At 51.3% G+C, this 14,506-nt stretch overlaps 1 protein-coding gene across 2 annotated transcripts; it reads left to right on the top strand.

The window, feature by feature from the left end:
- The first annotated feature begins 355 nt into the window (after positions 1-355).
- Positions 356-13,641, top strand: LOC133349389 (ankyrin repeat domain-containing protein 16-like). 2 transcript variants are annotated; one of them, XM_061562775.1, is made up of 7 exons: positions 356-940; positions 2,958-3,181; positions 5,540-5,582; positions 6,463-6,571; positions 7,398-7,559; positions 8,749-8,827; positions 10,225-13,641. In XM_061562775.1, exons 1-7 carry the CDS (start codon positions 495-497, stop codon positions 10,374-10,376), a joined length of 1,215 nt encoding a protein of 404 aa, XP_061418759.1. In that variant the 5' UTR covers positions 356-494; the 3' UTR covers positions 10,377-13,641. The 2 variants fall into 2 exon arrangements, with proteins under 2 accessions (XP_061418759.1, XP_061418760.1); XM_061562776.1 differs by lacking the exon at positions 7,398-7,559.
- Positions 13,642-14,506: the final 865 nt, after the last annotated feature.

The raw sequence follows: 14,506 nt of genomic DNA, 5'->3' as shown, positions 1-14,506 counted from the left end.
CAAAATAGCCGTGAATTCGTTTAAGCACCCGGCGCCACGGAGGCGAGATGTTAACGACCTCGCCTGCTCTACAGGAGGAGGTGGGCTCGATCCCAACTCTGACGCCGATATATTTGCAGAGGTTCAAGTTTGTGGATTTACAACTGTAGTTGGAAATTTCGTGGATTTTCTCTCCCAACACACCGGTGTGCTGTAGAAGTAACGAATTGGCATGTTTTGCTTAAGTGTCAACCCTTACTAATTGGGTGTGGTGGGTTTAACGACATTTACGTTATTTAACCCCCAAAAAACGAAAACTGCGTGTTTAACCCTCTGATCTGACAACGCTGGTTGCGGAGCTGGCGATCCACGTGTTTCGTCATCACCGTGTGGACCGAGCGCAGTGGCTGTCACCAAAAACAACAACCACGGCAGCAGCCCCACACAGCACGTGTCTGTCCGTGCGTTCAGGGGCGTGAACACAACACACGCGACACACGGCAGAGGACGATCCCATGTCACCGGCAGAAGATGACGAATATTTCTTCAAACTGGCCCAAGAAAGTGACGACGCCGCAGCCGTGGCGCTGTCCATTCACCTGCAGCAGCTGCAGCAGCAGCGGCCACGAGAATTGTCCGACGGGACGCACGTGGCCACCAGCGGGGCCACCACCGTGGCCACCACCGGAGCAACGGAGGCCACCGCCACGGCCGGGCTGTCCCGGTTGGCCTCCCTGCGCAGGGGCTCTGCCCGCGACTCCCTGCTGCACTACGCGGGACGCCTGGGGCGGCCTCGCCTCCTCGCCCTGCTGCTCGCCCCGCCGCTCGGCGCCGACCCCGAGGCCGCGAACCGCGAGCACAAGAGGGCCCTGCACGAGGCCGCGGCGGGCGGGCACGGGCCCTGCGTGCGGCTGCTGCTGCGGCACGGGGCCAGGGTGGACAGCCTCAAGCGGGCGGACTGGTGGGTTGGGTTGGGGGGGTGGGGAGATGGTGGGTTGGGGGGGTGGGGAGATGGTGGATTGGGGGGGGGGATGGTGGGTTGGGGGGGTGGGGAGATGGTGGGTTGGGGGGGGAGATGGTGGGTTGGGGGGGTGGGGAGATGGTGGGTTGGGGGGGGGAGATGGTGGGTTGGGTTGGGGGGGTGGGGAGATGGTGGGTTGGGGGGGTGGGGAGATGGTGGGTTGGGTTGGGGGGTGGGGAGATGGTGGGTTGGGGGGTGGGGAGATGGTGGGTTGGGGGAGTGGGGAGATCGTGGGTTGGGGGGGGGTGGGGAGATGGTGGGTTGGGGGGGTGGGGAGATGGTGGGTTGGGTTGGGGGGGTGGGGTGGGGAGATGGTGGGTTGGGGGGGTGGGGAGATGGTGGTGGGTTGGGTTGGGGGGTGGGGAGATGGTGGGTTGGGGGGGTGGGGAGATGGTGGGTTGGGTTGGGTTGGGGGGGTGGGGAGATGGTGGGTTGGGGGAGTGGGGAGATCGTGGGTTGGGTTGGGGGGGTGGGGAGATGGTGGGTTGGTGGGGGTGGGGAGATGGTGGGTTGGGTTGGGGGGTGGGGAGATGGTGGGTTGGGGGGGTGGGGAGATGGTGGGTTGGGGGGGGTGGGGAGATGGTGGGTTGGGTTGGGTTGGGGGGTGGGGAGATGGTGGGTTGGGTTGGGGGGGTGGGGAGATGGTGGGTTGGGGGGGTGGGGAGATGGTGGGTTGGGGGGGTGGGGAGATGGTGGGTTGGGGGGGTGGGGAGATGTTGGGTTGGGGGGGTGGAGAGATGGTGGGTTGGGGGGTGGGAAGATGGTGGGTTGGGGGGTGGGGAGATGGTGGGTTAGCGGGGTGGGGAGATGTTGGGTTGGGGGGGTGGGGAGATGGTGGGTTGGGGGGGTGGGGAGATGTTGGGTTGGGGGGGTGGGGAGATGGCAGCCTCGGGTTGGAGTTCGGGATGGGGGATCTGGCAGACTTGGGGTACACACGCAGCTTGGGGGACACACGCAGGCCGTGTGGGCTCAACACGCGCCGAGATTTCACGTTACACGTGTCGTCATTGCCCCACTAGGGACGGCCACGCCAGGCCTACGCGTTGGAAAACGGCCCGCGAACGATGTGTTTATTTGCGTCATACCTCCAGTTTGGGTCGGTGATGCAAAGACGTGGGAGCATAGGAGTGCAGCACAACAACGGATTTTTACTGCAGTGCTCTCTGCAGCCCCACGACTTGACTCACGTCACATCGTCACCCTTGGCCCTCTCTGTAAACCCGAGCCGGTATCGGGCAGATGTCACAATCGTCATTTTGTATTTAGAGCGGAGAAATCCGATGAGCTGTGAAGCTCTCTTTTTTTCACAGTTGTCCAGAGGCTTCAGTTTGGTCATCGCAATTATCCAGTGGAAAATTGTGAGGACCCCTGTTGCAGGCCCGGTTCAGAGATGTACCGGTGGGAAAAGGGGTAATACAGATCCACTGAGAGCCATCTTCTAAACCAAAATTCCAATTTAATGTGTGAATACGCAGTCAAGTCAAGCCGGATTCGGATGTCACGTGAGGCTCGCGTTTAAAGGTACGGTATGGTTGGTTTCTGGCTCAGAATGGCAAATAACCAGTGGCAAAAAAACGCCCATACAGTGCTTGGATGTGCCAGTGGAAAATTATTAAACTTAATTTTTTAATTCACCAGGTAAGGCCTACTGACTTATATCGCTCATGTTTCAGAATCGACCTGGCCACAAATGATAGCTGAACTAAGTGGCTTATGTGTAAAGTTATAGCAGCCACATACTCTTAAACTCACGTTTCTAAATGTAAAGTAAAAAAAAAACAGAGGACCCGGAGGAAAAAGCCACGTGACCACGGGGAGAACATGCAAACTCAAATATACAGCAGGCATCAGGGTCCCGATCGAACGCACGACTTCCTGTATACCAGGCGAGGCAGTTAACATCTAGACACCGCGGCGAGATGTTAACTGCCTTGGCTTTTTTTGTTCCTTTCCCCAGGACGCCGCTGATGATGGCCTGCACCCGTGCCGGCTCGCTGGACGTGGTTCGCGAGCTGCTGGCGCACGGGGCCAGCCTGTCTGTGCGCAACAAGGACGGCTGGAGCGCGCTGCACGTGGCGTGCCGCACGGGCGATTCGGCGGTGGTGGGCGCTCTGCTGGACGCGTCGCCCGCAGCGTGGGACACGCGCAGCTCTGTGGGCCGCACTCCGCTCCACACCGCCGGTAGCCCGGCCTGGGCCTACACCCGATTCACCTGGCGCCGGTGGCGACGTCATGACCCATGCCCTTGTTTATCTCGGTTTAACGCGCCGCGGGCTTTCGCGACCAATATTATTCATAATAAAGGTTTTTGGGTTAGATCGCGTAAGTATGAATGTGTCGAAACCCTCCACTACCCGACACAGCCAATCAGTAAGGGATTTGTCGCGTAAACAAAACGCCAAATAGTTACTACTTCAGAGAGCGAATCCACAACATTTACAACCTAAGTACGACGTTTCGCTGGTAATTACATCCATCATCATCGGGCGATTTGCCAGAATAGTATTGATTTGCGTCATACTTCCACCACGCGGGGCAGTGTGGCAACATTGATACTTGCGCGATCTAACTCAAAACACTTTATTATGAACTTGTTTATCTCGTTACATCGTTGCCGAATTAAAGTGATGCAACTGCAGGAAATGTTGTAGGAAACTTGGTCGTGAGTAGTGTTATTTTTGTGCTTGTTTACCCAGGATAACCCTCACAAGATATTTTTTAAGGAGGGCCCTCCTCAGTTTTTCTCAGTGGGGGGGGCGGGGCGGGCGACATTGCAATGCGTAACCCCAATTGAGTAATTTGCAGATAATATTTCATCATTGGGATGTTTTGGCCAATAGCAGTTAACATTGTGTGCCAGTTTAGCTATGGGAGTAAACCCATACAGGACAGGCAAAAACACACAAACTGCACACTGAAAGGTACCCGAATCAGGAATTGAACCCAGGTCCCATTTGCTGCACGGCAGACGTGTTACCACTGTGCCACACTGCAGCCTAATTTTATAAAATAAACTGCGAACTTGGGCTCAGTATAAATTTGACAAGTTGACTCAACAAATGGCACATACCTGTCAACCCTTTAACAGTGCCTACATTAATACAGACCAATTCAGAACTTATTGGTCACCCCGTGCCCTTAGACATCTCAAAGTCCATCCTAAATAGTCCCATCACAAAGGAGAAACACAAACAAATAGACACATTTCTTTTTTACTCAATTGACCTGCACAAGAATATGGGTAAACTGCATGCGTTGACAGGTATGATATGATGAAGACATCTGTGTGAGAGACAACTGGAAAACAAGAAAGTCTGTGTACCTCGGGCAGGTTACGACGGCTGACTGAAATGAATATGTCGAAACAAAGAGACAGACATTAGTAGGTTTTGAGTGCTTTTGAAAATCTGAAATTGCCGGTATCAAAGTCTGGAAAAATAAGAATAGGTTTGAACCCTTTCTGGCAATAAAACTGTTTGCCTTTTGTGCTGTTCGCCTTTTGGCATTCTCTGGTCTGACACTGGTGAGACTAGGCCCTAAAGAAGGCTGTCTCTGGTGTAGACCAATCAGTTTCAAAGACAATGCCACACAATAATAATAATTATCAGAGCATGTTTTTGTTTGCATGTTCACCACAAGCACCGTGTGTGGTTAATGCAGTAACTTCCTTGCAAAAAAGGTTTCTATTTGGAGTTTGAACATCTTAACACACAACTCCTGTTTTATTGCCAGATAGGGTTAACACCAATTTTTATGATAATTGGTTTTTTACCCTTCTATCTGGCAACAAAACTGACACCTTTTTTTTACAAGGAGTCATGTTTGCATAGACAACAATACCTGCAGTCATAATGCAAACAAAAAACATAACTCTGATAATGTGCACTGTCCTTGAAGTTGATTGGTCCACACCCGATACAGCTTTCCTTAGAGCCTAGTCTCGGGTGTAGACCAATCAACTTCAAGGACAGTGCACATTATCAGAGTTATGTTTTTTGTTTGCATTATGACTGCAGGTATTGTGGTCTATGCAAACATGACTCCTTGTAAAAAAGGTGTCAGTTTTGTTGCCAGATAGAAGGGTAAAAAAACAATTATATTTTTTACTGGCAAATGAGGTTCCAATGGACCAATTGTTATGTTTTGTACCCCACCGTGCCCAGAGGGGGACCCCCATTCTCAATCGGTGCATTTTGCCAGTCAGAACAAATGGATTGAACGCTGACAGGCGTGGAGAGATGCACGCTTGGAATTGCACAGAACAACGGAAATATTAAGACGCACAGCGTGGAACGCATGAGAAACGCATTGTTAAGTCAGCGGGCGTGGGTAGGACACATCGCCTCTGGACGGGATAATGAGAGGTCGGATCGTGGCATCGCAGAACTGGTGGATGGCAACAGTGTGGGAAGGCCTTCATCCAGCAGTTGATAGACAATGACTGACAATGATTGTAGTGTACGGCGTACACATTCGAGAGTAAATTTGGAGGAAAAAAAGCTATTTCCACATCAATTGTTTTTCCCTCTTTGTTTGCAGCCATGCACGGCAACTTGGAAGTCACGCAGATGTTGCTGGACAGGTGAGTTGAGCCGAGCAGTCGGCTCCAGGCTGTGTGCGCCCACGCTGCACGATCCACATAGACCTGGCAGCCAGTGGAGGCATCCCAACGGTTGGGATGATGTGGCCTAATTTGACGATGCGCGCTCTTGGATGTTCAGTTGCATCATCCACGTCACTGACAGTGACACGAGTGAGATTGGTGGGGTGGGGGGGGGGCATTCCCCGCTTCTTGCACGGGTTTCCGGTCAAGGTTTGCGAGGCAGGGTAGTGCTGTGGTAACACTCCTGCCTCGGAGCCAGATGGACCTGGGTTCGATTCCTAACGCATGCGTCTCTCTGTGTGGAGCGTGCATGTTCTGTTCTCCCCCCGTTCTGCATGGGTTTCCCCAGGTTCTCTTGTTTTCTCCCATAGCTAAAAAAAACACCCCGTATTGCCCAAAACAACTCCAGTGCTGAAATATGATCTGCAAATACTCAGCTAGGATTGCAAGGTCTTGAGACTCGGTGGCTTTCCTCTGAATAAAACAAAGTCTTGGATAAGACTGCGGATGTATGGACCATACATATACAGCTTCACATTGGACGATAAACACATTCACAACAAGACTAGGCCATGTGCACCAGCGTCATCGTCCAGATTTGCAAAATTCTAAAAATTGCCAGCGAATTATTGGATTAACCAACAGCAACATCGCCCCCTCCTGACAGACTAATGCCCCCCTTTCAGGCCAGTGCTGCTTCACCTTGTGCCACACAGGGGACAGCCGCTTGGGTTCCCCTAAGCAAAAAAACCCCACCAACGCTGACCATTATAACGATTGAGACGGGAAGCAAGGTGTTTTTAGACGCTGGAGTCAAGCGACCGGCAAGTGATGTGAACCCTCGCGCGCGGGTCCGTAGGTGCGCGTTTGTGCCCGACGGCCGTGACAGCTGCGGCGTGACCCCGTTCGTGGACGCGGTGAGACATGGCCACCTGGACGTGGCTCGGCTGCTCCTGGAGAAGCACCAGGTGAGCTGATCCACCAGGTGAGCTGATCCACCAGGTGAGCTGATCCACCAGGTGAGCTGATTTGCCAGGTGAGCTCATCTACGAATCTCCGCTGTGCGTGCCAGAAACCCGCCCGTACTCTGGGTTCCGGTGTGGCTCCGCAAGGTGCTTTCTTTTTCCTAAATCGTTACGCTGTTCTCCTATAATGCGGTAGTAGTTGTGTTCCTGAAGAACAACGTGTTACGGAAAAATCACGTTTCATAATAAATAATACGGTAAAGCACAATCCGCGATAACATGTGAGATGCGTACGCAGGCTGGCACGGAAGATGCTGTAGCAGAACTACGTCTGAAGTACGTTGAAGTTCCCCATATCCACACTAGGTGGGGCACATACCCTGCGATCACAGTCCTGCAATGGGCCTAACTATTTGACTGGCAATCCGACCTGCCTCTTGCCGGATCTTGCCGAACACGGAACCCGCTTCAACGCCATTTTTTTACCCGCAACCAGACCCGCACCAGCCAACAGCAACAAAATCAATAATTTACGTACGTGTTTGGATGACGTTATAACTTTTCACGCAAAATGGAAGTGGAAAAATGCGCATTTCAAATCGTCTGAAATGTTGCTCCGCCCTGTTTACAGACACTTCTGTTGAGACAGAGTTAGAGGAGAGGTCTGGAATGAAAGAAAAGTTCACGGTCGCTTCATCGTGGGTGACCTTCCGTGACCCGCTATGAATGTGACCTGACCCAACCCACAGAGTGGGGCCTTACCTGGTAAAATAAACATAGATCTATAGACAGATTAGTGAATATTCGTTTTATCTCGTCGTTGAGGCAGTCGGCCGTGAACGCCACCGATGCCGTGGGCGCCCAGGCGCTGCACTTGGCCGCCGTCACCTGCCAACTCGACGCTCTCCGCTTCCTCGTGGAGGAGCTGGGCGTGGACGTGAACGTGCAAGACGCTCGCGCCTGCCTCAGCGCCGTGCACTATGCCGCCAAGGTGAGCGGGGAAGGTCGCTCCGTCGGCCCGGTCGCCCCATTGGCCTATGGGGCAGGGTCAGCACTCAAAATAACAGGAATCGTCATTTTTTTTCCCAATTGGACAATAAAAAACCTGAATACCTATTGTATTTATGTTGAACTTCTTTCGCACCATACGTAGCCGACTGTGGTAATCGGAGGTGCGGGCAAAGGACAACAAACTAAAGACGAAAAGCTGTTAGAAAGAAATGAGTTTTAAATCTATACGATTTAAAAGTGCATAGCTCCAATGGCTTCCTAATATCAGAAGGAAGAGCGTTCCAGACGGCTGCAGAAGCACATCTGAAAGCGCGCGATGCTGTGACTGTCTTTGTTCGATTGCTTGCCGATATCTCAAGAGCCGCAATGACACATGAATACGAGATGGCGGTCCTTAATCAATCATGTCACGAAGCGGTTCTTAAAGAGCTGCGTGGCCTAGGGTTTCTGCAATCGCAGTTTCTCGATTCACTGCGATCTTGGTTTTCACGACATTCGCACACCACCGATTAGCACGGTTGGTTACATACGGTGCGAAAGAAGTTCAACGCACATGCCGCTGACGGGGCGATGAAATCGGCTCGTGTCGCCGATTATGATGACATAGGGGAATTCTATGTGAAGTGCAAATGTCGGATGAGCACGTCTGTGAATTAAACCCTGGCCTGTCGAACGTGCTGCACAGGTGGCCAACCAACGGTAATATCTGCGTGCATACGCGTTTGGAGAGGTGGTGCAACAGTGACGTGCAACTTCCGGTCTTAAGCGTTGCAAGTAAAGCTCCTCGTTGGGGTGGGGGGGGGGTCATCCCGCGCCTTTGCCCGTCGGGGGGTAAATGAACGAGCACCGCTTGTGCGAAGGTGATGGTGGTTGAGCTATGGATAGACTACGGATAGATGGATCGACTCTCTCCCTCTGTTAAAGGAGGATATTCCTTCACTGCCTCAGAGGGGCTATAAACGGGGAGAGATGAACGCTGTACAATGTCCACCTGAGGAGCGTGACCGCTTTGGCGTGTGACCGAGTTAATTAGCGGCACGCTAAATTGCTGACGAGCGGGGGTGCAGTGTTTGCCGAAGCGGTGGAGGTGTCGTGTAATTTTCCGCGGTTGTCCCGCCCCCCCGCCCCCCGATTGTGTAACGCTCTGCGCGTCTTCTGCCGTGTTGCAGGAGGGACACGTAAGCGCCATAGAGACTCTGCGCTCCCTGGGGGCCGACCTGCACGCCACGGACGCCAAAGGCAGGACCGGTAAGCCAGCCACACAACACAGCAGCCGCTTACAAATTAACAAAGAGGAAGAAAATAAACCATACTCATGCATTGATTCCGTAACGCTTTTCCAACGTGCATTTGTCCTCGCAAGTGCGGTAATTGGTTGGCGGTAGTCAAGGTAGCGCCCGCGCCCAGGGCATAGGAAACGGTAGGCCCTGGAGAGCGAGGCTTGGCAAGTCAGGCCGGGACACCAGCGAGACAACGTGTGTGCTTTTAGCACTGATATGGGTCTAAGGGTCTTGGGCAATACCTAGAATAATATGCTTGCTTTCAAGACAGATAAGTCCCTGATAGTAAATGAAACTTTTTCCAAAAATTTTGTCCAAATTAGATCATCCCTGTGAGAGTAATCATGCGTCTTTGTTGCAGACAGACACACGGACAGAGCTAATGCATTCGTGCTTTCAAACAGTGAGTTTGAAATAATTATAAGGGGTTGCCTTGCCTTAATGATTGGTTTGTTTTTACCGCTTTCAGGTTAAGGCCCGAAAGCATGAAAGCATCAGCTCTGTCCGTTTGGCTGTCTGTTCATCTGTCCATCTGTAAAATCTGGTCACGACAGCCCTCGTAGAGATAATTCAATGGAGATTACATTTTAATTGAAAGTTGTGTTGTTATTCGAGGTTTGTCCTATTGAAAGCTGACCAGTCTAATCAAAGGATTGCTCAACACTTGGCGGCACAATTCAGAGCAAAAAGGATTGAGCGCAATTATCTAAACAACGTTTTGCCCTGACAACTTCCGTACTGCTTATGAAGTACTGCTGAGGGCAAACGCTATTTAGAAAGTGTTACAGAATCCACTCATTTGCATGATTTTTCTTGTTTAATTAATGCATGGTGCACTATATTCCGACATGAACCAGTTGGTGAGCACCTCTAAATCATACGTGCAAGAAGTCGATTAAAAAAAAATGTGTTTTTGCGAATTACAACCAGGAGAGAGGCACATAATGCAAGCAAATATCTTCAGCAAGGAAGACCTCTCTGCGCAAGGTCCGAGTGCAATGTAGAGAATGCAGTGTTCAACATGTATATATGTTTAACTTCTTTCGCACCCTACGTAGCCAACTGTACTAATTGGAGGTGCAGGGGAAGGACAACAAACTAAACACAAAATCGGAAGGAAGAGCGTTCCAGACGGCCGCAGAAGCGCATCAGAAAGCGTTTGATTCAGTAACCGTCTTTGTTTGATGGCCAGCCAAAATCCGCCGCGAGGATGACCAGAGTTTGCGTGATGGTTTATGCTCCTTGATGAGATCAGTAAAGTATTGCGGTTCATTTATGGCAAACACTTTGTGTGCAACGAGTGCGACCTCATCACGCCGCGACCTCACTGAAACTCTGCCGCCTGCCTCCCCGAATGGCGGCAAGCGCTGCACGTGGCGTGCGCGGCTCAGCGCGCGGAGTGCGTGCGCGCACTGCGCGCAGCCGGGCTGCTCAACGCGGAGGACGCGGAGGGGCGGACGCCTCTCTCCCTCGCGCAAAAACCTCCTGTCGTCAGCGCCATGGAGGAGCCCAGCTGAGGAGCGCCGCTCGCACGCCGCCAAGCAAGCGGTGTCCCCTTCTCGCTCTGCTGCGCGCGTGTACACCCGTGCGCGCGCATCGAAAGCCGCAGCGTTTTTGGGAGACTCGACGGGGGACACGCGGTGATGAACGAGACAGGACCCCCTGCGACCATCAGCGCCTCCCACTTTTACATCGCCAAGCCCGCTCGGTCACCATCCCAGTGCACACAGTGAGCCGATTGGCTCTTTCTCACGGTGGTCATAGGCCACACTCACTCCACTGACAACCTCACCCACTACTCAGATAGCCCCGCCCTTTGCCCATACCATCAGTCTCTGGATAAGACTATTATATTTTAAATCGGAACAAAATCGGCCCTCCATTTGTAGCATGTGCAGACCTTTGTCAATCCACTGCGGGTTGGGGGTCCCTCCCCACACCGTGTGGACTATACTTCACGTCGCCGGTCAGTGTGGGTTGGAGGAGGTGTGGAGCGCATACATGGGAAGCATGGTTAAGTACAACAATAGATGTTCGCAAGATAGCTCTGAAGCAGCATGTGACATGTTTTATGATTGGCGGTTGCCATTCAAGTGGTCAACCCTGCTTAGCCTCGAGATCTGATCAAATCGGATGCATTCAGAGGTGAAATGGTCATCGGTGTGGTACTAAAGTTTTTTTAGAGATTCCTTATTCATGAGATGGATGCCATTTAATTATTCTTCGTTGGGGAGAATCTATCGGTGTTAGAATTTTTTTTTTGTAAATATCAAATTTGAAATATATATTAACGTTGTATAATATAGGATAGAACAAGAATATGATTTAAGGTAGGGGAGCAGGGGTACAGTATGAGAAGTTTAAGTGGTAGACATTCGTGTCATTGTCTTGGATGTACAGGGGCAGACCTTTTATCAATGAACTGCTAGATGGACTCCGACACTGTGTAGGCCACGTGGGTTATTGGAGGCAGGGAGCATAGATGTAGGGGCATACAAGTACAATGCAACGACGGCTTTTTGAGGCACTACCTCTTGTAACAATTTCTGGATAAAATAAAGGCTGTGAGGGGAGTGCAGGCCTCAGGTGTCCATGTGAAATGGCAGGATTTAGGCTGGAAAATTACTGTGGATCACTTGTGGGGTTTTTTCGCCTGATACATCCATTTCATGCAGATGGATATTGGTTAGTAACGATTCATTCAAATGACCTGCCAATGTAACGGACAATTGGAGCAATGTATATTGTACAAGCTGGTAATTGAAAATAGTATTAGTGACGAGCGAGACGAATCGATTGTTGAAGGGAATCATTGTGACCCCGAATCGCGACGTGTCCAGTTTTAGGGGAGCTCTCGTTTACAAATTACATTTCTCTCCCATGGACTCCATAAGTGGACGCAAAAATAACACACGTGCTGCCTTTGTGTGAACACTGCTCAGTTATGTCTTGGAGTTATCACCAGTCTAAGTCTACCCGTTATTTTATCAAAGGCCTACTCAAGCCGTCTCCATCTTCCACGTTCTTGCGAGTCAACAATCTGCTTAATGTTTGTGGATGCATTTTAACAATGTAGGGTTAAGCTGTATGAACATTATCATACAATGACCTGAAGGAGATTGTAAAGATGGCTTGGTTTACTAGGGAAGCATACTGCTTCATAATATACCCGTTTCACAGTTCCCTGCTTTAAGATACAGCAATGGGAGCCGACATGCACCGTTTAATAATTAATGACCCATTCTCAATGATGTCAAAGATAATATTGTGGTGGCATTTTGGCATAAGAGGTCTCCATCCTATTTGGGTCTTAGAGTGCAAGAGCAGTTTGGCCAGATGGGCTGAAGCAGCGGGAGTGTGCGGAGGTGAAGTTGTTTATCAAGGAGATTGCTTTAATTTCAGAGGCAATTTGACCACCGCTGCTCAGACTGCTGCATAGCCAGATGTGCTCTTGAGGAGCGTGTGCTTTGAGACTGGCTGTGTCACCTTTAACAACGGCAATTTCACCACTCCCCTCGCCCACCACTAAGTGCAGCGTATTCTGCTTTCAAATGGCGAGCCCAATTAAGGCAGCCCAAAGGCCGTGCGGAGGTGCTGCACCCATTTTTAACCTTTTATCTTGTTCCACGGAACGTTTGTCCCACGAGGTGGACTCCGCTCGCCGAGTCTCTCTCCAGCCTTCGACCCATCGCCGTCCACAGTAACGCCGCCGCCGCCACCGCCGCCGCATGCTCTCACGTCCTTGTCGGTAACATTGTCGCCGCGTCTTCTTCGCCTTTTTGTCTCTTTCCCTCGACTGGCACTTTCAGAACTCTTTCCAACGTCGTCTTCCGATCAGCTGGTCACTTGTCCGAACCACCTCGGTCTATTCTCACTCAATTTCTCTCTTGGCCGTGCTCCTATCACCCAAAAAACCCCCTGCGTCTCACACGAATGTTTTCTATACTCTTTGGTTCTTTCGGTAAAATCACGTAGGTATAAAATAAATCACGACGTTTCGGGCGCAACACAAGCGTCCATCAGCAGGTGGGAAAGCATGGTCTGCTGCTGAGGCAGACTGTTTTAAAAGGTTTTATACCAAAGAGTATGGATTTCTGCAGTCACGAAAGGCAAATCACGATGTTTTCTACTTTCCTCACATATTCATCTCAGGCGTTCTCATCTCCCGTCACCCTCGTCACGTTCGCCAGCCGTTTCTTTCATGCTCAGCGGCCCGAGCCATATGAATGCTGAACTTATCACTGCCCTGTTCGCTATTCCCTGAAGGCGAATTGGCTTTGACTTCCTGCACACCACTCCACTCACTTTTCCTCCACTTTGTCCATTCTTCGTTTATTCTGCTCCTGATCTCCGTGTCGATCTCGTCATTATTTTTCCACTGTGGATCCCAAATCCATCAATTCTTTAAGGAGTGAGCAAGATCCGACACGAGGGAAGAGAATAGCGCCATAACCTTCAACAGACACACAGTAGCATGTGCAGAATGCACGCGACCTTTGTGAATTATGCAAAAAACCTGTTCGTGAAGAATTGCGCTGTGGTCATCTTAATTCAAATGTTGTGATGTAGGTGTGTGGTGTGGGTGTGTGCTGTAGTAGGTATGTGCTGTAGATATGTGCTGGCTGTCCAGTTTCATTTGCCGCTTTTCATCATTCTCATCTGAATATGCAACCAGCCCTCGGATCGAAGAAAGTTAGAAACAAACGAGGGGGTGATTGGTCATGGTTATCGCCAAACTACATCACTGTGTGAATTTCTATTGCAATAAAACCTCTGAAACATTCTCATTGCAAAACGTTTTCTTGGTGGCGGCGGGCGGGGGTTACACCCCACTCTGTTAGCTGTGTGTGTGTATTGCAAGACCAACGTTGTTGTACAATGCTGCAAAGTCACATCGCGGTTAACATGTAAGGCTGGAGTTCATGAATATCCAATACGTTAGCATCAAAGATTGTTCAGTGTTGAAAACGCTCACGACTTCAAAGTGTACATCTAATGTTGCATTTGTACCCCCTTTTACCACACCTTACTCCCAAAGAGTCAACAATGGAGAGCAAATTACCCAAAGGGCCAAATTTAGTGATATGCTTTTCGTAAAATCTGCATGGGCAAAAACAAAAATCAGCATTTGCTGAGATAGTACAGTAGTAACATTGTGGTCCTCTTTCCTATCTACACGTGTGTGTTGTTGTTTGAATGCCGTCTGTGTGCATGACTTTCACGTATGTTGGTGACCATAAAATGTAATGGGAGGAGGGGAGGGAGAGGAGGAGGGGAGGGTGAGGAGGGGAGGGTGAGGAGGGGAGGGTGAGGAGGGAGGGGAGGGAGGGGAGGGTGAGGAGGGGAGTGGAGGGAGGGGAGGGTGAGGAGGGAGGGGAGGGTGAGGAGGGAGGGGAGGGTGAGGAGGGGAGGGGAGGGTGAGGAGGGAGGGTGAGGAGGGAGGGTGAGGAGGGAGGGGAGAGAGGGGAGGGAGAGGAGGGGGGGGTGAGGAGGGGAGGGTGAGGAGGGGAGGGTGAGGAGGGGAGGGTGAGGAGGGAGGGGAGGGTGAGGAGGGGAGGGTGAGGAGGGGAGGGTGAGGAGGGAGGGGAGGGTGAGGAGGGGAGGGTGAGGAGGGGAGGGGAGGGTGAGGAGGGAGGGGAGGGGAGGG

Source organism: Lethenteron reissneri, chromosome 30, assembly GCF_015708825.2.
Source record: "Lethenteron reissneri isolate LAM-NWPU_2019-01 chromosome 30, ASM1570882v1, whole genome shotgun sequence".
NCBI lineage: Eukaryota > Metazoa > Chordata > Hyperoartia > Petromyzontiformes > Petromyzontidae > Lethenteron > Lethenteron reissneri.
The sequence above is the reverse complement of the archived record's forward strand: the minus strand, read 5'-3'. Positions and strand labels throughout refer to the sequence as shown.